This window comes from Mobula birostris, chromosome 15, assembly GCF_030028105.1.
Source record: "Mobula birostris isolate sMobBir1 chromosome 15, sMobBir1.hap1, whole genome shotgun sequence".
In the NCBI taxonomy this organism is placed as follows: domain Eukaryota; kingdom Metazoa; phylum Chordata; class Chondrichthyes; order Myliobatiformes; family Myliobatidae; genus Mobula; species Mobula birostris.
Window position 1 is genome coordinate 52106133 of NC_092384.1, and position 26231 is coordinate 52132363.

Sequence of the window (26231 nt, forward strand, 5' to 3'; positions counted from 1 at the left end):
CAGCACTCCCAAGTGGGGTCTGACCAAAGTCTTATATAGCAGTAACATCACCTACACACAAAACACTCTGCAGATGCTGGGGTCAAAGCAACATGCACAACATGCTGGAGGAACTCAGCAGGTTGGGCAGCACCCGTGGAAATGAACAGTCAACGTTTGAGGCCGGAACCCTTCGTCAGGACTGTAGGGGGAAGGGGCAGAGGCCCTATAAAGAAGGTGGGGGGAGGGTGGGAAGGAGAAGGCTGGTAGGTTCCAGGTGAAAAACCAGTAAGGGGAAAGATAAAGGAGTGGGGGAGGGGAAGCTGGGAGGGGATAGGCAGGAAAGGTGAAGAAGGAATAGGGGAAAGCACAATGGGTAGTAGAAGGAGGCAGAACCATGAGGGAGGTGATAGGCAGCTGGAGGAGGGGGCAGAGTGACATAGGGATAGAGGAAGGGAGGGGGAGGGAATTACTGGAAGTTGGAGAATTCAATGCTCATACCAAGGGGCTGGAGACTACCCAGATGGTATATCACCTCACAGCTCTTGAACTCAACCCCATGGTTGATGAATGCCAACACACCATATGCCTTCTTAACCCTACACTCTAATTGTAGGGCTAGAGTGGGGAATTTTAGCTTTTCCAATGTTGACTAGGGTGCATTTAACAAATGTCATCACATCAAATTTTTCCCATCATCAGAATTAAGTGCAAAGGTCTTGGATGGGATGAAGTTTGTTAAGTGTATCCAGGTTTTTTAGCCCCCCCCCCCCCGCCCCCCGTGGTCCTGCTAGAGATGGGCAGTACTCGACCTTATCTTGGCTGGGCAAACACTTTGGAACAATAACCAGTATTCTGTAAGTTTCAAGATAGTTATGGAAAAGAATAAGGTTAGTCCTCAAGTTAAGGTCTTCAACTGGGGGAAAGACCATTTCAGAAGAGGACCAGGAGACAATAGATTGGGAGTAGATGCTATGTATAAAATAATGGCAGACAAATGGGAGTGCTTGAAAAGAAAGATTGTAAAATTATATTAATTCTATAAATATACAATATGGGACATTAATGTGTCATTTGCTTACGAGATTTACATGATGTCAACACGACATCCATGTTTTTTAACATCCAATCTATGAGAAGAGTCTGAGAGGTTTTTATTTCGGTTCCATTCCCACGATGTGGTGTTTCCCATCAAACCTTTACGGTGGGAGAACTAAGCTTTGGTGTGACCCTCAGCATGCCTCTCAACACTCAGCTATACAGCATTCCTCGCAATGAAAGACCAGCAAGTTTTGTGCAGACTATAATGAGCCTTCACGAGGTTGTAGATCTTCCATAACCTACTTTCATTGTGCAAGTGAAAGATGAGTGACACTGGAACAGCGAGGAAAACTTACTTTAACAGTTGCTCCAATTCACGTTTGATTTTCTTTACCACAGGAGGCCCTTGATAGGTAAAGGCTGTATATAACTGGATTAGAGTTGCTCCTGCTCGGATCTTCTCAAGGACATCGGCTCCACTACTGATTCCACCCACCCCAATAATAGGAACACTTCCTAGAAAACAAAATACACAGTGATAAGGTCCATGTGTGTTACAGAATACTAGATTTACATCATATGTTCAAGTGATGACACTGACAATAAAATGGATATAAAGTCAAGGGACGAAGAAATATTCTTTTCCAAATACATCAACAATCAAAAGCATTATTATCCTCTTACAGAAGTATATATACTCTTATAGAAGTTAAAGAACCTTCAGAAGTCCATTTATTGAGTAGCTACAGATCTAGACCAGTAAATATATGGGTCGCATTCATTCCTCTGTCATTTTAGCTTTTCCTGTTTATGATGATGCGGAGGGGGTTAGAATTGGTTCCACACTCCAGGTTTGGAAAGGGATTACAGCATTCTCTGTTATCATACCACAAGTCTTACTGGAAGCTTAAACATGTGGATGGTGGGTCAAGACCAGTTCTGGTGATTTCACAATCAAACCTGCAGATAATATTTTTGCAAGGATCACACTTGAGCAAAAGCTAGTTAAGTATTGGAAAATAATCAGTAATAGTGACAACTGCATGAAATTATCCTCAAGGGGGTAGGTGAAAATGGACACTCCAAAAGAAAATGCCACCTAGTGTTGCAGGTGCTATCTGATTTTTCAATATCCGCACCTTCAGGCCTCCTCTACGTATCATTAGAGGTAGCTGGGTTATTTCACATGGCAAGAAGTCTGAGTGAAGCTTTCCATTTCGTTTTAAACCATTTTGTAGGTAGTTCCACAATTTTTAACTCTGAACCTCTGCTAAGTTCAAAGAGCAACCATCTCTCTCTAGGGTGGATTTTACTTAAGAGTCTAGTAATGAAAAGATGGTTTAACATGAAGATTGCACCCAACTCAAGGAAATTATGGTACTCATCTTCACCTAGTACTCTAGGGCTGGAGGGAGAGGTTACTTCATATGATATATATGTTCAAAGGATGTGTTGTCATTGGAGAGAGTCCAGAAGAGGTTCACAAGGATGATTCCAGGAATGAAGGAGTTAACATATGAAGAGTGTTCGGCAGTTTTGGGCCTATACTCATAGGAAATGAGAAGAACGCGGTGGATTTCACTGAAGCCTACCAAAAGTTGAAAGGACTAGATAGGGTGGATGTGGTGAGGATGTTTCCTATGGTGAGAGTATTCAGAACTAGAGGGCACAGCCTCAAAATTGAGGAGGTGACCTTTTAGAACAAGAGGTAAGCAGGAATTATTTTAGCCAGAGTGTGCTGAATCTGTGGAATGTTCTGCCACAGACTGCGGTGGAGGCCAGGTCTGTGGGTGCATTTAAGATGGAAGTTGATAGTTTCCTGATCGATCAGGGCACCCAAAGGATATGGTGCAGAGGCAGGTGTATGGGGTTGAGTGGGATCCAGAATCAGCCATGATGGAATGGTGGAGCAGATTCGATGGGCTGAATGGCCTAATTCCATTCCTATGTCTTATATTTGCTTTCAAATAACTATGCAATCTACACAGTGGAAACCATATCATCATTAGTCCCTGAATCTACTATGATTATCGCTGAATTAAGATGTTCAGGCAAAGTGCATTCTAAATAATAAAATGGCTCTGAACTTCAAGGCTATTACCAGGACTAAACGCATAGTCACTGTACACAGAAATACCTTTGGTTAAGGAGTACATTTCATTCACAGTTTTTGTACCGAGGTCCTTGAGCGGAACTCCACTTAAACCACCAGCCTGAGTTCGTAACGGCCCCTGAAGAGTCTGCGGTCTGCTGACAGTCGTGTTCACCACAATAAGGCCATCAATCCCCAGCTGGAGAACAAAACGCGGAATAACGCCAGGAAGGTTATGCTCTAGGGTGGATAATCAGAATAACCCATGTCACAGTGGGTCCAGTCCACCATTCTACAGAATACTATGAATCAAGGGAGAAAAACAATCTAGCTCCAATCTACTGAACGGTGAAATAAAAAATTAGCATCAACTGCAGCATAAGGACAGTAGTTTACACTGAGATCTTTATACAGCCATTATCCCACCATAAAGCTAATTTTTCCAGTTCCAATTTAAAACCAAAGAAACTCCAAAGTCTTTGAACAAATTGGTTCATTCCACAGGCAGCTGTGCACATGGAAAACAGTCCTGATACATTTCAGGTTCAATCAGCTCCTATCATATCATCCTCACCTCTGTTACAACACCAGCAATATCTTTTTTATCCTCCATTGTCAGGTCTGGAGCAATTTTCAGAAGTACAGCTGGTTTCCGATTGACTTTCAAACGATCCCTTTCCTTCATTACCTAGAACAAAATAATATCAAAAAAGAATAAATCACAACCAACTATATAGAAACATAGAAAGTAGGTGCAGTAGGCCATTCGGCCCTTCGAGCCTGCACTGCCATAATATGCATTATTAAAATAATGGAGACCAAGTATGTCAAGCACACAGACAGGTCACTGATCCCATATTGGCTCAGGTACAGCAGTAAATGTAAACCATCATAAGGTAGAGATAAATAACTTATGTTCTGACAAACAAGATTTAAATGCTTGATCAAAGATGGATTTGATGAAGTATCTTGCTGACCTTTTCCAACAGGTTGCGAAGCTCCTCCTTGCCCTGAAGTGCTCTTAAACCTGGGGTGTTAGGACTGGACACATTCACAACCAGGTAGTCAGCTAATGGGCCCAGCTCTCGGACTCCTTCTACATAATCAGCTGCAGCATCCATAGAGAGCTTGTTTTTCCCAAGATTTATACCCAAAGGTCTCCCTCCTTCAAAACAAAATATAATTTCACCAATTTTTTTCTTTCCATTAGATTTATTTATAATAATTGAGAAGAGTTACAGTATTGAAAGTAATGCGGAAGGTTGAAACATTATTGCTATACAGTAATAATCATGGCGATTTAATACCACTTTGCTTCACAACTCGGACATTGTTAATTTTATTGAGGAACAGATCGATTTTTTTTCCAAAATGAATTTTACGGAGGAAATTTCCAGCGGGGTACTATGGGATACTTTTAAAGCATATATTAGTGGACAAATTATTTCATATTCTGCTGGATTGAAAAAGCGAAATAATAATGAAATACTTAAGCTGGTTGACAAGATTAAAGAAATTGACAAGAAATATTCTATTGCTCCTAATCAGGAGCTTTATAAAGTGAGAGTCGAACTTCAAATGGAACATAGTCTATTACTATCATCTTTGACTGAAAATCAATTAATTAAAACTAGGAGTCAATTCTATATATATGGTGATAAAACTGGAAACCTACTGGCTAATCAACTGAAATCGGCTTCGGTTAAACACCAGATTGTTAAGATTCTTAAAAAAGATGGTACTCGGACAGTTGATCATGATGAGATAAATAAATCCTTTCAAGAATTTTATACTTCTTTATACCAATCAGAATTTCCTGATGATTCCACTATAATGCACGAATTTTTAAAGAAATTGAATATTCCAAAATTACCACCCAATGAATGTTTAAAATTAGATGTACCTATTACAGTAGAAGAAATAAAGAATGCTATTTCCTCGATGAATTCAGGTAAAGCACTTGGTCCAGACGGTTATACAGTAGAATTTTTAAAATCCTTTTCTACTATACTTTCTCCTTGGTTATGTAGAATCCTTAAGGATGCAGCATCTATAGGTAAATTACCACAATCTTTTTATCGAGCTTCTATTTCCCTAATTCTTAAAAAAGATAGGGATCCTATTGAATGTGCACCTTGCAAGCCTATATCTTTGCTGAATGTGGATTCTAAGATTTTTCTAAAATATTGGCAACGAGACTGGAGAATGTATTGCCTCAAATTATTTCTGTTGATCAGACTGGATTTATTAAAAATCGTTACTCCTTCTTTAATATTAGAAGATTAATGAATATTGTTTATCCTTCTTCACCTAGAACTCCAGAATGTGTCATCTCATTGGACGCTGAGAAAGCTTTTGATAGAGTCGAATGGACATTATCTGTTTAATACGCTTGTGAAATTCAATTTTAGTCAGATATTTCTATCTTGGATTAAACTGATATACCTTGCTCCTTTGGCTTCAGTCTTTACCAATAATCAAAGATCTCCCTTTTTTCAGTTATTCCGTGGTGCTAGGCAGGGTTGCCCTCTTAGTCCACTACTATTCGATAGTGCCCTGGAACCGTTAGCTATTGCTATTTGTGACTCTCCTAATATATTTGGTATTACCCATGGGAATGAGATACATAAATTATCACTATATGCAGATGATTTACTATTGTGACAGGGTCCTGAATTACACCTATGAACTGTGCTGAATTACCCCTATGACCTGTGCTTTGAAAAGAGAGAGGAAGTTATTTAACACCAACATCTTGTTTTTAACAGAGAGAGAGAGAGAGAAAAACCAAGACTGCTCACAGTTTGTTTACATTTCTACAAGAACATTGCCTGCTTGTACATTCTTACACAGACAGAGAAGGGAGGAGTTATTTGAGAGACAGATGGTACTCAGCACGGTGAGATAAATAGAAGGTCAGATGATAGACCTGCAGCACATGTTTGGACACTGAATGAGCTTTGTTGCGCCCACAGAAGAAGTGGGTTTTGGAGGACCGATCAGGCAGATTGATCAGTGGCTCTTGCAGTGTGAACAGGGCGTGACCGGTGGGGAATTATTCGTGTGTCCAACCCTCGCCTGGGTTGATAGTTCCACCACAGAAGAACGGTCTCCTTTGTTGAGGTCACAGTCAGTGACTTTTACAGGATTTTGGAGAACAAAGGGAAGATCGATGGCGTCAGCTCACCTGAAGACTCAAATCTCTCCCTCTCTCCAATACTCAACTCAATACCACGAACTGAACTTTACTCATCTTCATAAGACTATCTATTTACCTCTAGACTTGAAGAAGCTTGGTTTTCATATATTCCAGACTTACTTATATATAATCATTGCTAACCTGTTTGATTTATCTGCATTTATATTACTGTATTGCGTAGTTATTAATAAATATTATTAGTTAATAGCAATAACAGACTCCAAAGTGTTTTCCATCTCTGCTGGTTCTTTAACCCGTCACGGAGTACATGACACTATTATATATTCCTAACCCTCAGAAATCCATTCCAGCAGTATTATCTTTGCTTGCTCAGTTTAGTAGTTTCTCTGGTTATAAATTGAATCTTAGCAAGAGTGAACTTTTTCCGTTAAATATGTAGAGTCCCATTCATAGATATTCACCATTTAGATTGATTACTGACTATTTTACTTATTTGGGGGTTAAAATTGCTAAGAGGCTAAGGACTTATTCAAGCTCAATTTTTTACCGTTAATTAGTCAGGTTAAACAATTGCTTACTAAATGGTCCCCATTGTCTCTATCACTGATTGGCCAAATCAATGCTATTAATATGATTATTCTACCTAAATTTTTATATCTATTTCAAGCGGTACCAATTTTTATTCCTAAATCTTTTTTTGATACTATTGATTCTAAAATTTCTCTTATATATGGCAGAATAAAAATCTTAGGTTAAGTAAAAAATATCTACAGGAGTCCAAGAAAGATGGTGGTTTAGCATTGCCAAATTTAAGATTCTATTATTGGACAATTAATATTCGATATTTAATATTTTGGACTCAAGTTTGGGATATAGTTCTAAGTCCACAATGGGTAAACCTCGAAAGTCACTCTGTACAAGAGTTTTCATTAGTTTCTATTTTAGGATCTTCACTGCCCTTTGTGTTTTCTAAATTGAATAAACAAATGGTTAATCCAATAATCAAACACACATTACGAATATGGTTCAAATTTCGTAATTTTTTGGCTTGAGGAAATTTATAATATCAAGCCCTATTATATCTAATTTTTTTTCCAACCCTCTGTTATGGATCAAGCCTTTTTGATATGGAAAATGAAGGGTGTAACATGTTTCCGCGATTTATTTTTGAATAACTGTTTCATGTCTTTTGAACGGTTGTCTAATAGATATAACTTGCCCAGATCCCATTTTTTGTATATTTACAAATAAGAAATTTGTTAAATACCATGTTGCCTACATTTCCAATTTCATACCCAACTGATACCATGGAAAAATTTTTAGACTTAAATCCTTAAAAGAAGGGGTTAATAGCAACTATTTATGATATAATTATGAAAATACAGCCAGGTATATCTGATAAAATTAAAAATGAATGGGAAAGGGAACTTCAACTTCACCTACCCATACAGAAATGGGAGAAATTTTTTCTATTAGTTAGCTCTTCCTCTATATGTGCTAAACATACGCTGATACAATTTACGGTAGTGCATAGGGTCCACATGTCTAAAGATAAACTAGCTCGTTTTTACTCCCATATAAATCCTATTTGTGACAGATGTCACTCTGAGGTGGCTTCTTTGATTCATATGTTCTGGTCCTGCCCCCTCTTGGAAAAATTTTGGAAAGATATCTTTGATATCATTTCAACAGCTTTGCGTTCAGATTTACAACCCCATCCTATTACGGCAATTTTTGGTTTGCCAATGATGGAACATAGCTCTTTACCCTCTTCAGACTTTTGGATGATCGCATTTGTTACATTAATGGCCAGAAGATCCATTTTATTGAACTGGAAAGAGACCAATCCTCCTACTACATTTCAATGGTTTTCCCAAACTATATCATGATTAAATTTAGAAAAAATCAGAAGTATCATTTTTGATCCTTCGGTTAAATTTGAAGAGACTTGGAAGCCATTTATTCAACATTTTCATACGATGTAGTTTGACCTTTTCCGAATCCTTTTTATTAACTTAGAATATATGAATAGAGGAGCGGAGTTGACGACGTTAATGAATGTATTCGATCTAACATATTGGTTCAGCCCTGTTTTGTTCTGTTTGTTTTTTTTTGTTTTTTGGGGTTTTTCTTTGTGATATCCTTTTCTTTTTATTTTTTTTTCTCTTCTTGATTAATTATATGAAGAGTTTGGAAGTTTATTACACTTGTACTCTTTGTAGTTTCTTTTGTATATGTTTATTACCAATAATGTAATTCCAATCTCTTTATACCACTATTATGTTTATGAACTTGAAAACTAATAAAAAGATGAAAAAAGAAAAAGTAATCATTCATGAAGAATTAGAACTCAATAGGTTACTAAGTTATAGAATTATAGGAGGGGGGTGTGGGGGCAGGAGGAGTGTGGAGAGGGGGAGAAATTTGAGTTAAAAGAAAGTGCAGCATGTTTTTTTCTTCACAAGGGGAGAGAGACTGTCAAGTTTTTTTAAAAAAGGCAGAAAATGTACAAAATTCCTGGGTTCATAAGCAGTGAGTACTGGTTAATGATAATAATTTTTAAAAAAGTAGAAATGGCTGGTGACATCAGAAAGACAGAGGCGTTCAATTGCACAATAGGCTGATGTATCCTGAATGAACTGAGCAGTATATTGAAGCAAATGAAACAGCCAATGACAAGTGAGTGACAGTTTTGCTGAGTGCAAATGATGGAAAAGCATACAATTTGCTTGGAAGTTTAACAGCTCCAACCAAACCAGCTGAAATGAACTTTGCTGATATTGTAAACATAATGCAGGAACATTCATAACTGAAACCATTGTTGATCACAGAACGCTTTAGATTTCATAAGTGGAATCAAAAGGAAGGGGAGTCCATTTCAGCATATGTGGCTGAATTGAAGAGATTGTCCAAGTATTGTCAGTTCAGTGATGGGCTTAATGATGGACTGAAAGATCATTTAGTTTGTGGAATCTTGCAAGAAAGCATTCAGAAACAGTTCCTAACTGAAGCACAACCCACATTTAAATAAGCAGTTGAAATCGCTGTATCAATGGAAAGAAAGAGCAGACAGAGACACAACCGAGTTGCAGTCAGGAATGAAAGTGAGTGTGAACAAAATTGCAACGTATAAACAGAATCATACCTGGCTGAACAAATTCTGTAACCGTTGTGGGAGGGGCTACCAGAGCAATTCAGGTTTAAAGGCAAAACTTGCAGAAAATGCAACGTATGTGGACACCTAAAAAGAGCATGTCAGGCAGACAAAAATAACTCGACTGTACAGAGCAGAGAAAAAGATAAAAAAAATAAAGTTGCAATTTCAAAAAGAGCACTAATCTGTATCCTGTTGGTGAAAAATGTGATAAAGATGAGGACCAGGTACCTTTGAGATTTACTATATAAAAACTAACATGTGACAAGCAATATGGCTGACACCAGAAATGAACGGTAAATTAACTGAAATGGAACTGGACACTGGCTCGACTGTTTCAGTCATTCCACAAAATGAGTTAGAGTGGCATTTCAAAGATACTGAACTGAAGCCTGCAGGTATCCAACTAAGAACTTATACTGGAGAAAATTTAACTCCTGTGGGAATGACATTTGTAACAATGAAATACAACAACCAACAAGTCATACTGGGCTTGTATTTGGTAAAAACAGGAGGGCCAGCATGATTGGTTGCGACAACTACAACTTGATTGGAGATCCATCCACCTTTTGCATGCCACATCCCCTGTAACAGAGTCAACTGAAAGTGGATTAAGAAGGGTACTGGATGATGCCACAGCAGTGTTCAAGGGTGGCACTGGAAAACTCAAACATACCAAGGGTAAAATAACGCTAAATGAAAATGCCACATAAAAATGCAAATTGAAAGTCTCCCCATTTCGGCAAAGATGATCCAAAGGGAAAGCAGAAAAGACCCCACACTGCCTCAGGACTACTCGGCAACCCAAAATGCAGAAATTCCAGTTCCCCTATTTTTACCAGTGCCAGCATGAGCTTGCCCTTGACAGAAGTTGCCTAATGTGGGCATTGAGAGTTGTACCATCCAAGCAGAGAGCTAAAGTGTTCAAGGACTACGTGCCGGTCATCTAGGAGTAGTCAAAATGAAAGTGTTAGCTCAAAGTTTTGTCCGGTGACCTGGGATAGATCAGCAGATCAGGCAGCTTGCCATGCATTGTTCCTGATGCCAACACATCCAGAAGAAAGGTGCCCAGAACCGTCAGAACCACTTCCTGCAGTTCCAGATTCAACTCCTACAACCAACAAGGAGTCGTCCCCAAAACCTGGGATTGTTTCACAGTCACAAGTCTCACCTGCCGAGCACAGTGATCCACCTTGTCAGGAAAGATGTTATCCCACAAGAGTAAGAAATCTTTCACAGTGATTAAATCTTAAGGCTCAAAAGGAACAATTTAAAATTTACTATGCTATGGATGTCAATATAGTAGTTGTGTTATGTAGTATACTGTATACATAGTTGAGAGGCATTCTATATTGAGTTGGGAGTTTATTGCTAAGCAGGGAAGAGTGTAATGTTATTTCATATATCAGTAATATTTGAGTAATATTGCAAATCTATTAATTGTTGAATGAAGCATTCTTTGTTGTTTGCGGGTTCATGTAAAAGTATGTGAATGGCATACGTCATTACACCACCACATCATAAGTGGGTGCCTCATTAAAGTAAAACTAAGTAAAACACGAGTTATCCATGACTCCAGTGTTTTTCTTTCAACTACTTTTATGTTCTGGAGTTACAAAACATAACACCTATGAAGTTCTTTACCTCTGTATAACTTAATCAAATATGAAATATGCAAAGGATGAAAAAGAAAAGGAAAGCATAACTTCAAGAGTTTAAATCCTAAAGAATTGAATTTGCAGGGGTACTAAATCCAGTTAGAGTAAAGGGGGGGGGGGAACATCTTTTCCATTCATCAGAATTGTAAAAGAACTTTACAACAGTAGATTAAGTTGAAATTAATTATTTTGTCTTATTGAATAAGAAAACCATTGCATCAAGGATCTCAAACAAATCTCTCCAATGATCTCACCAGAGTAGTGTGCAGTGCTTGAAGGACCGTAGAGCAAACCTCCTATCCTGTCTGACCGTGCAGAGTCATGACATTTAGTACGTCAGTATCTTAGCTTAACTAGATATTTCACTTGCCAAGCCAAAAAGTTACACAAGTCGTTTCACTGTTATCTAATACCCAACCACCAACACTGGATACTAGATATGAACCAACAGTTAAAATTTCAGGTCAATAATCTTTTAATTCAAATAGAACATCCACATGTACAACATCAGTTCATACTTTCCACAAATTAAGATTAATTGTGTGAGATTCTTACATTTGCTTCAGACCTTTAGTTACTATTTCATCTGTCAATCTGTAAAATGGACCATAATCTGCTGTCACCCTGTGGCTAAGAACTGCATTGCACCCAGTACAGGTGGCCCCCGTTTTCCGAACGTTCGCTTTACGACACCTCGCTGTTACGAAAGACCGACATTAGTTACCTGTTTTCGCTAACAGGTGTTTTCACTGTTACAAAAAAAGGCAGCGTGCGCCCAAACAGCCAGGCTTCTCCCCGGAACTGCATTCTAGCAGGCATTGCTTAAACACGTGCTTTATCTCGATTTATTTTGTGCAGCCGTTAGCAAGATGAGTTCTAAGGTATCGGAAAAGCCTAGAAGAACTCATAGGGGTGTTACACTTAGCGTAAAACTAGACATAATTAAGCGTTTTCATCGTGGTGAACGAAGTAAGGACACTGTTCGCGCGTTGAACTTGCCTGCGTCCACCATTCGCACTATTTATACGCGGAGAGAAAGTATTTTGAAAGCTGCTGATATTACTGTTGGTTCTGCTCATAGCAAAATGGTCTCTCTTAGCCGGCATCCAATAATGGATAAAATGGAAAGTCTATTGCTTGAGTGGGTTGATGGGTGTACAAAGCTTGGTGTTTCGTTAAGTTTTCTTATACTTAAGGAGAAATCAGTCAGTCTTTTTAATAAGCTGAAACAGAAAGCACTGGATGATGGTGATGAAAGTGTGGCGGAAGTGGAATTTAAAGGTAGTCATGGGTGGTTTAATCGATTTCTGAGGCGAGGGCAGCTTCATAGTTTAAGCAGTGGTCCCCAACCTCTGGGCCACGGACCGATACATTGCCACGAAGAATGCAGTGGTCCAGCGGTAGTCGAAATGCACCTAGCACATCTTTAAGAAAAGAGCCGAAATAAACAAGCTAATTAATTAGTTGCCGCCCAGAACGTAAATGTCAGCCCAGATCAGAGGTGATTGCTGATTGCGTCAGGTGGTTATTCATATAAGCAAGTGTTTAACTGTGACGAAACTGCAATTTATTGGAGTCTTCCCAATTCCGGTAAGTGAAACTACACTGTACATACATTATTTCTACTTTATATAGGCTGTGTATTTTTATGTGTTATTTGGTATGATTTGGCAGCTTCATAGCTTAAAGGTTACTGGAGAGAGTGTTTCTGCAGAGAGTGCTTCCGCCGAGAGTGCTGCTGTGTGATTTTCACTGCACTAGACAGTGCTGCAGAAAAGTATTTCTACTTTATATAGGCTGTGTATTTATCATATCATGCTCGCTTTTACTATATGTTACTGTTATTTTAGGTTTTATGTTTTATTTGGCATGATTTTGTAGGATATTTTTTGGGTCTGGGAATGCTCAAAAATTTTTCCCATATTAATAAATGGTAATTGCTTATTCCCTTCACGGCTTACGAACTGTTTCATAGGAACGCTCTACCTTCGGATAGCGGAGGAAACCTGTTTATGAGCATATTCATTTACTGAGATACGGTACAGAGGAGGCCTCTCTGGCACTTTGCGCTGCACTGCCCAGCAAACCCCAATTTAACCTCAGTCCGATTGACAATGCCCAATTATTTTCTGCAGAACTATCAAAAAATTTTACACAGTCCACAGAGAAATACTGCACAGGCCAACATGAGAAATAAAGCTAAGCAAAGTTCAGAAACAGTCTTGTGTAAATAAAGCAAAAGGAGAATAAAGAGTATTTGATAAATAAGTACAAATCAGCTCCTGTATCAAACATTTCTCATTCTTACCTATTGTAAGCTGCTCTTGGATTGCGGACCGAGCTTGAAGCCTCTTCTGTACAACAGCAAGTCCATGACTGTTAAAGCCATATCTGGTTTTGAAGATAATTAAAAAGACATTTTCTAAAGTACAATTTAATGAAAAAACATGCAAAGCTTTAAAATCCCTCCCCTCCCCAGGAGTTCTTTCCAATTCATTGAATCAGAAATACCCAGTCTGATGAGACCCGCAAGGTCATGCATTAGAGTAGATTTTTACCCGCATACAAGGGTATTTCAAACTCAAGCAGTTAGAGAGTGTATACACATCTATGCCAAATATTGCTCACCATCTGCAAACTATGGTGGAATGTCCATGTATAATCATTGGAGAATGCACCCAAGTACATAAAGGAAGAGATTCAATTCCCAATTTCATGCATAAATAGTTAACCTTGAACTTCAGAAGGTCCAGATATGAAAATGTACTGACAAAGTTATTTTTTCTCTTGCACATTTACCTCCCCATTTCCGCCCCCCCCGCCCCCGTCTGCTTCTTCTGCCACTCACCTACACAACAGGCAATTTACAGTCGTCATTTAGTCTACCAGCATGTCTTTGAAATGTGGGGGGAAAGCAGAGCACCCAGTGGAAATCAACACGGTCACAGGATCTTTCAAACCCCACCTTGCACAAACACACAGCGTCAGCAACCTAGAACACAAGTATATGTGCGCGTGCAGTACCTGTTGATGACAGCCTTATCTGCGTCCAGTCTGAAGACCCTGGGTCTGGGGTTACCATCCTGGGGTTGCGGTGTAACAGTTCCTACCTCCACAAATCCAAACCCCATCTTGTAAAGGCCATCCACTGCCTCTGCATGTTTGTCAAACCCTGCAGCAATTCCAATGGGGTTCTTGAATTTTCGGCCAAATACATTTACCTCCTGAAACAAACTAACAGTCAGTGAGCACTGGTGAATGGCCAAACTCAAAAGTCAGTCACAAAAGTTATAAACAGAACAGGGGAGCCAGTCCTCGCACATCATCCTGACGTAAGGTGCAAGTTGAATATCATTTAACCATATACGTGTATACTGCCAAACGAAACTACATTCCTCCAAACCAAGCTGCACAACACAGTACATATAATTCACACACAACACACAAGTAATATTACCACAAATAAATTAACAAATAATAATGTTTAAAAAGTAAACATATAACCCCCTACTGGCACTTCATTCATGATGAGATCTGGGTGCTGACAGGGAGTTCAGTGGTCTCACGGCTGGGGGAAAAAGCTGTTTCCCATCCTAGCAGGCCATACCATCCTAACACATCTGGAGAAGAAGGATGCTTATGTGAGAATGCTGTTCTTGGACTACAGTTCAGCATTCAACACCATAATTCCCTCTAGGCTCGATAAGAAGCTCAGAGACCTTGGCCTTCACTCTGCTGGATCCTGGACTTCCTGTTTGATTGCTGGCAAGTGGTAAGAGTGGGCTCCCTCACCTCTGCCCCTCAACACAGATGCCCCTCAGGACTGTGTCCTAAGCCCCCTCCTTTAATCTCTGTATACCCATGACTGTGTCGCCACCCACAGCTCCAATTTGCTAATTGAACTTGCTGACGATACTACACTGATCGGCCTAAATCTCAAATTATAATGAGGCAGCCTACAGAGAGGAAGTCATCACCCTGACAACAGCGCTTCTTTCACCTCAGGCGGTTGAAGAAGTTTGGTATGGGCCCTCAAAACCTAAGAACTTTCTACAGGGGCACAATTGAGAGCATCCTGACTGACTGCATCACTGCCTGGTATGGGAACTGTACTTCCCTCAATCACAGGACTCTGCAGAGAGTGCTGCGGATGTCTCAGCGCATCTGTAGATGTGAACTTCCCACTATTCAGGTCATTTACAAAGGCAGGTGTGTAAAAAGGGCCAGAAGGATCATCAGGGACCTGAGACACCCCAACCACAAACCCAGGAAATGATACTGCAGCATAAAAGCCAGGACCAACAGGCTTTGGGCCAGCTTCTTCCACCAGGTCATCAAACTGATTAATTCATGCTGATACAATTGTATTTCTATGTTATATTGACTGTCCTGTTGTACATACTATTTATTATAAATTACTATAAATTGCACATTGCACATTTAGATGGAGATGTAATGTAAAGATTTTTACTCCTCATGTATGTGAAGGATGTAAATAATAAAGTCAATTCAATTGAATTCTTTGTCCTAATGTTACAGTACCTCCTGCCTGATGGTAGGGGGTCAAAGAGATTGTTGGATGCATGGGAGGGATTATTGACAATGCTAAGGGTCCTGTGTATGCAGTGCTCCCGATAAATATCTTGGATGGATGGAAGAGTTACTCCAATGATCCTCTCAGCAGTCCTTGCAATCCTTTGTAGGGACTTGTGGTCAAATGCTTTGGATTTCCCATACCAAAAGGTGGTGCAGCTGGTCAGGTGTTGAGGGGCCAGGTGATACCATCTATTATGTGCACTCCCAGAGACTTGGTGCCCCTAACTCTGAGGGGACCAGTTCATGTGCAGTGAGGAGTGGTCAGCCTGCACCAGCCTTAAGCTCCCCGATCATCTCTTTGTGTGTCAGCACCATACTACCAGCCGCTCTGCCTCCTCTCTATACACCGTCTCGTCATCGTTGTTGACTGAATTCCATGGCTCGGATTGAACTGCAGTCATGCGTCAGCAGCCACAGGCTGAACGTGCAGCCCTGGGTGGTGCCAGTAATCATTGTGATGGAGGAGAGAGGTTGGTGCCAGTACGAACTGACTGTGGTTTTTTTTCCTCAAGATCCAGATACAGAGAGAGGTGTTGAGACTCAACGAGGATAATTTACCCACCAGCTTCTGAGGGGTGATCTGATTAAACACCAAGCAGAGGCTGATAAACATCCTGGTGTATAAAGCATCATTTTCCAGGCAGGAAAGGACAGAGTGGAGTGCAGAGGCAATGGCACCAGCAGCGAACCGATTCGAGCAATAAGCAAACTGGAAAGGGTCCAATGCAGCAGGAAGATGGGATTTAATGTGATCCATAACCAGCAGCTCAAAGCACTCATTATTCAGGATTTATCTTCCAAAAATTGCCAAAGAGGCAATAAACTAAACTCTTTTTCTGTGTCCTTAAAAGACATCAACTTACTAATTATAAAATTACCGGAGATGTGAAAACAGTCGTTTGGGGAGATACAGCAATGAAACTCTCAGTAAAGGAACCACTCTTGGCAATTTTCCATATAGTATGTCATTGTCCCAAGCATTTTCAGTAGGATACCCTTTCCAATAACCATTTTCTCCTTTTCCTACAATCAGTCAGCTGTAGTGATGGGCAATAACCAAGGATTTTCACAAGGCCATGTGCTTGACTCAACTGCAATTTTCCTTTAAAATATTTAGAAAAGGAGGAAGTTGCTTTTCCAACATGACCAGTTGCTGAAGAATTCTATGTGTCCGAATACGAGTCCGAATCATTCCTACAGTTCTGATCGAAAAGCTCCAATACTTGGGCCTCTGTACCTCCCTCTGCAACTGGATCTTCAACTTCCTCATAAGATGACCACAGTCTGTGCGGACCGGAAGTAACATTTCCACCTCCCTGACGATCAACACTGGCGCACCTCAAGGATGTGTGCTTAGCCCACTGCTCTACTCTCTCTACACCCATAACTGTGTAGCTAGGCACAGCTCAAATACCGTCTATAAATTTGCTGACGACATTATTGTTGGCAGAATTTCAGGTGGTGACAAGAGAGTAGAGGGATAGGTAAATATGGGTATAGACTGAGAACAATGATTAGCTAATGATCAATCACCTTAGCTTACTGTTGTTAGGCAAGTCAGAAAGAAAGAGGTGACGTTATTAGACATTGTCCTCTATCTGACCATACAGAAGGGACATCTCAAGGTGTAACTAAATATGGGAGGATAGCATAGGGGATAGAATGTTCTAGAGAAAGGGGAAGGTGTCAATATAAGGAAATAACGTTGTATCCAGGCCAGCTTTGGCAGAAAATAATTGTAACTAACCAATGATGATTTTACATCTAATAGTATCTTAGCATGTGATCAAAACTATTCTAAAACTGTCTTAACTAGTGTAATTGTAAGATTTCCTGTGGACATAATAATCAATATTATAAAATGTGAAGAATTGTGATTTGGGGGAGGGTAGTGTCCGGACTGGCTCTTTGGGAGATCAGTCTGTAACTTCCCCCATAGGATGCTATGAATAAAGAGTAAAGTTTGATAAAGTATTGCTTGTTTATTGTGTTCGTGGTATCCGCGCTCTTTCATCGGGTCGATCCGCCTTGACAATATAGGATTGAGACAGATCAGCTGGTTGAGTGATGTTGCTGCAACAATCTTGCACTCAACGTCAGTAAGACCAAAGAATTAATTGTGGGCTTCAGGAAGGGCAAGATGAGCGAACACACACCAATCCTCAGAGGGATCAGAAGTGGAAAGAGTTCCTGGGTGTCAACATCTCTGAGGATCTACCCTGGGACCAACATATCAATGCAGTTACAAAGAAAGCTTGACATTGGCTATATTTCATTAGGTGTTTGAGGAGATTTGGTGTCACCAAAGACACTTGCAAATTTTTACAGATGTACCATGGACAGCCTTCTATCTGGCTGCATCACCATCTAGTATGGTGGGGTGACTACTGCAGCGGATAGAAAGAAACTGCAGAAAGTTGTGAACTCAGTCAGCTGTATCATGGGCAACAGCCTTGCCAGCATCCAGGGCATCTTCAAGGAGTGATGCCTCCGAAAACCAGCATCATTAAGGAACCCCATCAACCAGGACCTGCCCTCTTTCTTATTGCTAACATCAGGGAGGAGGTACAGGAATCTGAAGGTACACACTCACTGATTCAGGAACAGCTTCTTCCCTCCTGGATTCAGATTTCTGAATGGACAAAACTTTGAACCCACGAACACTATCTCGCTACTTATTTAACTATTTATGTATGTACATACTTACTAGAGCTCACAGGTTTTATTACTATGGATTGCAATGTACTGCCGCTGCAAAACAACAAATTTCATGACATCTGCCCGTGACTCTGATTTACATCACTGTTAATATAAGCAGCACACACATGCTGGAGGAACTCTGCAGGCCAGGCAGCATCTAGGAAAAGAGTACAGTCGATGTTTCCGGGAAAAATCCTTCGGTAGGGATATATATAGTTTAATACTAAGATATATAGTTGGATTTAAAGAAACAGATAGATTGAATCAGTGGATCAGAAGGCAGAGTGAAGCAAGTGATCACATGCATTTCGAAATACTGGATGAAAAAAAGCTGATGGAAGTTCGTCTTCCCCCAAACCCAGGTGGAAAAAAAATTGTTTTAACATTTTCTCACCAGCTGGGATATGAACACTAGATTCCAGAGGCTATTTATCTGTTGCTTTAAATAGTGTCTCAAGGACTCTTCGTTTCATGTTCTCAATATTTACTGTTTATTTATTTATGTTTTTCTTTCACTTTGTATTTGCAGAGTTTGTTGTATCTTGCACACCAGCTGTCTGCCCTGTCGGTGAGGTCTTCCATTGATTATTGGATTATTGAGTATGCCCACAAGAAAATGAATCTCAAGGTTGTATATGGTGACATATGTAATTTGATAATAAATCTACTTCGAACTTGAACTTGTACAGAGGTAATAGTATCACAATGAGCCATACCATAAACCAAACTAATTTTCTCTCAATTAAAACTGAAACTGGAAATTTTCCACAAAAAACCCTTGCTCCAAAAGCACAGAACAGACTGGTGATGGCAGGAAAAAAAACTGATTACCAATAATCAGCATAGTTATTTCAACAAAATATCTTAAGCAAGCCAGAGATTACTGGATATTGAGCTCTTTAAAATAAATTCTCCTCAGATTACTCTCAAAGCAGTGACGATGATGGTTGTGGAATGGAAGACTGGATGAAAAGCAGTGCAGTAATTTCTTATTTATATTTATAGCAAATTAGGAGGCCATTTGTCCCATCGAGTCAATGTTGGCTCTCACCGAAATGAACAGCCTCTCCCCTCTGCCATCCAATTTCTAATGGACATTGAACCCATGAACACTACCTCAATACTTTTTTTAAATTAGTTTTTATCTGCACTACTTATTTTAACTTTATTATTTAATAGAAATATATATTTACTGTAATCCAGTTTTTTCCCCTATATTTATGTGTCATGTATTTCATTGTGCTGCTGCTGTAAAGTTTACAAATTTCATGACAGACGCTGCTGATATTAAACCTGATTCTGATTTATTGAGATACAACACAGAGTAGGCACTTCCAGCCAATCCGCCCAACAACCCCGAATTAACCCCAGTCTAATCACAGGACAACTTACAATGACCAATTAACCTACCAACCAGTACATCTTCCGACTGTGGGAGGAAACCCATGCGGTCACAGGGGAGAACGTGCAACCTCACCACTGGCAGCGGTGACCTGAAGATTTACAGGATCCCATCAATGAAGTAGTCAGTGTAAAACCACATGCACCATGATCATCAGGTGCCGTGCCTAGTTTGAGCTTTGACTGCCATGGCCCACACACTCCTGTTTCGGGTCAAGTGGATCAGTTCATTGGTATTCATTTCCAGTTCTCTGGCTGCTGTCTCCATCATCATTTGTCTTTGTCTTCCTCTTGCTTTCTTCCCTTCAATCTTTCCCATAATTACCATGCATTCTAACTCCTCTTTCCTAATCACATGTCCAATGAAGTTACGTTGCCTTTTCGTGATCTCATACATTATTTCGCTTTTTGTGCTTGCTCTGTTCAAGACATCCTCGTTAGATACTCGTTTCGTCCATGATATTCTTTGCATCCTCCTCAAAAACCACATGTCTACTGCTTCAATTCGTTTCCTCATGGCCAGATATTGTTCAACATTCTGAGTCATATAACATAACTGGATAAACGTAACATTTCAGTACTCTGAGGCGGGTTGTCATGCCTAGTTTAGTATTGGTCAGTATACCCTTCATTCTCGTAAAGGTGTCTTTTGCCATTCCTATTCTTTTAATGTCCATGTTGCACCTGCCATCTGATGTCACCCAGCTTCCTAAGTAGCAAAAGTTCTGTACTTGTTTTATGTCTTTCCCATTTATTCTCAGCCTGCAGATAGGGTTCTCCTTCTTTTTGGATATCACCATACATTATGTCTTTTTGCAATTGACAGATAGACCCATTTTTGCACTTTCTTCAACAACTATATCAATTAAGTTTTGTAGTTCTTCCTCCATACTTACAATTAACAGAGTCATCCGCAAATCTGAAATTATTGACGTTTTCACCGCCAACTTTGATTCCCAAGATGTCTCTTATTTTTTGTAATATTGTTTCACTGTACACATTAAACAAATCAGGGGAGAAAACACACCCTTGTCTAACGCCTCTCTTGATTTTTGTAAACTGACTCACTTCTCCATCTATTCTTACAGCAGCAGTTTGTTCCCAGTACAGATTTCTGATTAGGCGGAGGTCTTTCAAATCTGGATCTAGAGTTTCCTGTAATATTTCAAATAACTTATTGTGCTTCACTTTATCAAATGCTTTTGTGTAGTCGATAAAACAAACAAATCTTTTTGCACTGGAATAGCTTGTTCTGTTAGAATCCTAACATCAACATCGCATTTCTTGTACCTTTGTCTTTCACAAAACCACACTGTTCTTTTGCCTATTTCAGCTTGCATCTTGCTTTTAGCTCTTGTCATCAAAATTCTTAGAAGATGAAGAAAGGAAAGGCAGCAGGTCCTGATGAATTAGTAATAGAACAAATTATTGCCCTTGAAGATTATGGAATTGAAAAACTTACTGATTTAATCAATGACATTTATGAGACTGGAATAATACCAGAAGAGATGGAAAAAAAAAATCAGTATTTATCACTCTTCCTAAGAAGCCTGGAGCAATAGAATGTGAATTACATCCAACCATAAGATTAATGAGGTATATCACTAAGAAACTTCTAAGAATTTTGATGACAAGAGCTAAAAACCACGTACAGCAAAATCAAAATAGCTTTTGAAATGTCAATGAATGTTCTGGGTTTACTTCCCCTATTGCACAGATTGTGGTCTCATTGTCTCTTGAGAGTACTTACCAGGGCAGAAGAATCCTTGTGTTTTGAATGAGGGATTAATCCCCAGGAAATAAAACGGACAGCAAAATTATGCGCTGTTTCTGGCTCCAGAAACCTCTGTAGCGTAGGTATCAGGTGTCTGGCATAAAACTTTTCATCCCCAGTTGTAGTGCAATAAGCAATGAAGAGACAAGTGCCGCTGCCCAGCACCTGAAAAGCCTCTCTCAAGCGTCTCTGTTGGGCAAGACAAAACATAGCAATTAAAACAAAAACCAGAAAATGCACCCTCCTCTATTAAATAAGGATATGGCTTCCTGCTGCTATTTATTTCCAAACACAGCCTACAATTTAAGCAGCACATGGATTAACATTATAGAGAACATTTATTTATTGGCGTACAGCTCGGAATAGGCCCTCTGAGCCACGACACCCGGCAATCCCCCGGTTTAATCCCAGCCTAATCACAAGACAATTTACAACGACCAATTAACCTACCAACTGGTCAGTCTCTGGAACTTGGGAGGAAACCGGAGCACCCGGAGGAAACGCACGCCGTTACGGGGAAAATGTACAAGCTCCTGACAGGCAGCCGCGAGAACTGTAAGGCGGTGTGCCAACCGCTACATTACCATCAGGCAGAAAAAGGAGAACTTGGGCACGGCTCAGTTCAGCGTAAATACAACCCTACCGTTTACCAACCTACCAGCAGGAACGTAGACAAACTGCTGGCAGGATCCTCAGTACAAGGCCTTTTACATTCTAAAGGCCCCACATCACAGAGAGCACTCAAAACACTAGCCAGTCTGTTAAGTCATATCCCCAGACCTTAGCCTGATCTATGTCTTAAACCTTTTAAAATCACACTGAAGATTTCTAAAACATAATGCAGCTCTGTAAAACTCTGGTTAGGCCACACTGTGTCCAGTTCTGATCGCCTCTCTATAGGAAGGATGTGGAAGCATTGGAAAGGGTACAGAGGAGATTTACCAGGATGCTGCCTGGTTTAGAGAGTATGCATTATGATCAGAGATTAAGGGAGCTAGGGCTTTACTCTTTGGAGAGAAGGAGGATGAGAGGAGACATGATAGAGGTGTACAAGATAATAAGAGGAATAGATACGAGTGGATAGCCAGTGCCTCTTCCCCAGGGCACCACTGCTCAATACAAGAGGACATGGCTTTAAGGTAAGGGGTGGAAAGTTCAAGGGGGATATTAGAGGAAGGTTTTTTACTCAGAGAGTGGTTGGTGCGTGGAATGCACTGCCTGAGTCAGGGATGATGGCAGATACACTCGTGAAGTTTAAGAGACTACTAGACAGGTATACGGAGGAATTTAAGGTGGGGGGTTATATGGGAGGCAGGGTTTGTGGGTCAGCACAACATTGTGGACCGAAGGGCCTGTACTGTGCTGTACTATTCTATGTTGTAAACATAAACGTCAAAAACACAAGTTTTAAAATTTACTGGTAAATTAACTCGAGTTAAAAAGTCTAAATGCTTCGCAACATTATGTGCAGTTCTAAGAAATACAAACTAACAAGCAGTTAGAGACAAACAACACATAGGACATTTTAAGCTAATGACATATCAAGAAACCTTTTTAAACTACCAAGCTGCTATTTGGTCTGCCGTCCCATTATTAGCACCCAACTTTATTTTTCCTCAGACATGTTTATTCTGCAAATGTCAGGGATTTGGTTCATTTATTTTTCTAGGGAGTCAGAATGCTCGTGCATCTACAGAAATCTAGAAGATTCCATTATCAGCAATGGAGATGAATGCTAACAATTTCACCATCATTTCTTCACAGAGTCCAGACCAGATGCAGAGTGAGCTGCTGCTGGGTCAAGGCAAGTGAGAAAAATACACCATTGAAATTAACCTCGGCATTGATCTTTCAGTGTTTATTTATCTCCCTTGGCAAACTAAAGGCTAAGGCTACGTCCACACTAGACCAGATAAATCCGTAACCGAAGCTTTTTCTCTTCGGTTTGACCCTCCGTCCACACCGAAGCGGCGTTTTCCTCCCCCAAAACAGAGCTTTTCAGAAACACTCTCCAGAGCAAATAAATCTGAAAACTCCTAATATCTGGCGCAGTGTGTACGAGGTAACCGACTATTTTTAAAACCGCTGTCATGACGTGCTGGAACAAATGGTGGCGGCAGCGCGGCATTTCATTGTTCTCTTGAACGTAACCGCCAACACCACAACAATATCTGACAATAGGTGTGTAACAGCCTAATGTAACATTGTATGGAAATACAAGATAACACTGATGCAGACATGTTTTATACATTTAACAAGGTGCTTTATTAATGTGCTGCTTGTGCAAACATTCAATAGTTGCAACTGTCACTTTTGCCCAGTAACTCGTTTTATTGCACGTTAAATACAGCAAAATAATACACAAAGACATGGCAAAAGTAAAGGCAAACAAATGAGGTAACAGCAAATTTCACTTTTGCCCAGTAACAAGCCTTATTGCACTTAGTTGTAGCTGCCGTCCCTTTCATCGGTGAAGAGACTATGGCTGTTGGAAATGTTTCTGGACAAACGCACACCAAATCTTCCATTTGGCAATTTCTTTTCAAGTTTTTCTAGTCTGTACTGGACAAACGCGCACCAAGTATACCGTTTCCTTTTCACTTGTTTTCTGTGTATCCTGTACATGCCCAGTAGGAGGAGATTCGCCCAAATATCCGTTTTAATGTGAACGGAGATAGTTTCAAAAATGCCTGGTGTGGACGCCTATCGTTTTTATGCGAAACCGGTATTTTCAAAATTATCCGGTCTAGTATGGAAAAGTTGGTAAAGTTAACAATCGAAGAGCTTATAGTCTACTATCTACTTCAACAAAGCAATTGGTCAAAAAAAAAACGCTAGTCAAGTGTAATTGATCGATAAATTACTTGTATTTTGCAGCACCTCTCCCACGACTTTCAAAATTACCCTCATACTTTGGAGTCAATGAAGTCACAGGAGAGGCTGCAGATGCTAGAAATCGGAGCAACATATAAAATGCTGTTGGAACACAGGTCAGGCAGCATAGCTGAACGAAAATGAATGTCAACCATACACTACCCTCCATAGATGCCTGCTGAGTTCCTCCAGCATTTTATGTATAGTTGCAGTCAATTAAGTACTGTAGAGGTGTGATCAGTGGCGTGGAGTCGGAATCACGGTTGTTAATTTATACACAGCAAACTCCGCCCTCCCTTCATTAATTTGAAAACGGGCCAGTAATTTATAATGGTGTGTGGTGGACAAACGTGCACCAAGATAACTCCCCAATTCTCAGACAAGTAATCCTTAGCAGTTCCCGTTACACAGCCAGCACTGTAGTACAGGCTGCACCGTATCTAGGTCCTGGACCGGACAAAACTTCTGTGAGTCAGGGGCATGGAGTTTGTGAGGTGACTGAGAGCCAGTAAGATTGGACAAGTATACGACTGAGGAGACTCGGATGTGTAGACAACTGCAGAGCCCGAAAACACAGGCCGAACTCCCGGGATCAGAGCCGCGCTCCGGCCGCCCTACCTGCCACGTACTCCCGGCCATCCCACCGCAAGAAGAAACTCTCTGGTAGAGCCGGAACAGGCGGGTCCGGGCGATCAGACGCACAGGAAGTGGCGCAAACATCGAGCGCCACTCTCTCCAGGGCAGGTCCTTACCATTGCCCCCGAGGCGTAGGAGGTGTGTTCAAGGTGCTACCTCTGATACCACCAGTGTCGGCTGTGCCATTCAAAGCAATGTTACTTATCTAGTTGATAACCTAATGCAACTTTCTAATTTAGAAACGCTTCCTTTAAACATAAAATCATTTAAAATGTTATTGAAGGGGCTTCCTCAGCGTGACTCTAGCAGGTGAGCTTAATGGCTTCAGAACTTGAGCACACATTTAGACTCAACCATACCTCTTTGCTGAACCAGGGAAAGCCCTGCGGTCCAACAAGGGTTCGAAGGTTCATTTCATTATAAAAGTACGCAGGCAGAGTACAACTCTGAGATTTGTCTTCTCCAGATAGCCATGAAATACAGAAAACCATAGAAGTTGTTGAAAGAAAAAGACATCAACCCTCCTCCCTGCCCCGCTGTATGAAAAAGAAAAAGAAGCAAAACTTGCAAGCCCTAAACCCCTCAACCTCTCCCTCACACAAAAGTGAAGATATCGCCACCCCCACACCCAAAAAATGGCAGCTGCAGACATCCCGCCCTGCAAAAACTCATTTCAGGGAGGTAGCACTCCCGCCCTCCCGCAACCCCATATCTCCCTCCCCCCGTCGACCTCCAAGGGTGTATGTAATACTTTGTTTAGTGATTTTGTCTAATCTGTAAACCAAGTTGGGTATATGCAGAAAATGTGACATTAAAATATGTATGTATATTATGTTTATTCTATTACAACTTTAAGCAAGTCTACAGGGAGTTTGGCCTCATCATGTAAGACATCAATAGCGTAGCATCTTGGCAGCTAGCCAGCTAGTTTAAATCAGGGGTCCCCAAATTTTTTTGCACCGCGGACCAGTTTAATATTGACAATATTCTTGCAGACCGGCCGACCCGGGGGGGGGGGGGGGAGGGCGCGGGCGGTGTTAAACGCGACCGGAATGTAGGTGATAAGTCAACTATAAGTCACTTGTAAGTGGCTAATATACTCAATTTCATTTCTAAAGGGGTTTATCTAACGAATTTAATATTAAACACACCGCATATTTTCCTCG

The 26231-nt window shown here is 40.4% G+C and overlaps 1 protein-coding gene across 5 annotated transcripts in view; it reads right to left on the reverse strand.

The window, feature by feature from the left end:
• dhodh (dihydroorotate dehydrogenase) overlaps positions 1-26231 on the reverse strand; it is a 106790-nt gene that overhangs the window by 1634 nt on the left and 78925 nt on the right. For 3 of the 5 annotated variants that reach the window (XM_072279788.1, XM_072279790.1, XM_072279791.1), the window contains 7 exons: positions 21532-21744; positions 14109-14308; positions 13393-13475; positions 4090-4277; positions 3687-3800; positions 3158-3311; positions 1377-1536 (listed from right to left, as the gene is read on the reverse strand). In XM_072279788.1, the coding sequence (XP_072135889.1) occupies positions 1377-1536; positions 3158-3311; positions 3687-3800; positions 4090-4277; positions 13393-13475; positions 14109-14308; positions 21532-21744 (1112 nt within the window). Of the gene's footprint in view, positions 1-1376; positions 1537-3157; positions 3353-3686; positions 3801-4089; positions 4278-13392; positions 13476-14108; positions 14309-21531; positions 21745-25047; positions 25106-26231 lie in introns of those variants that run through there. The other 2 variants (XM_072279792.1, XM_072279789.1) reach the window with 2 other exon arrangements.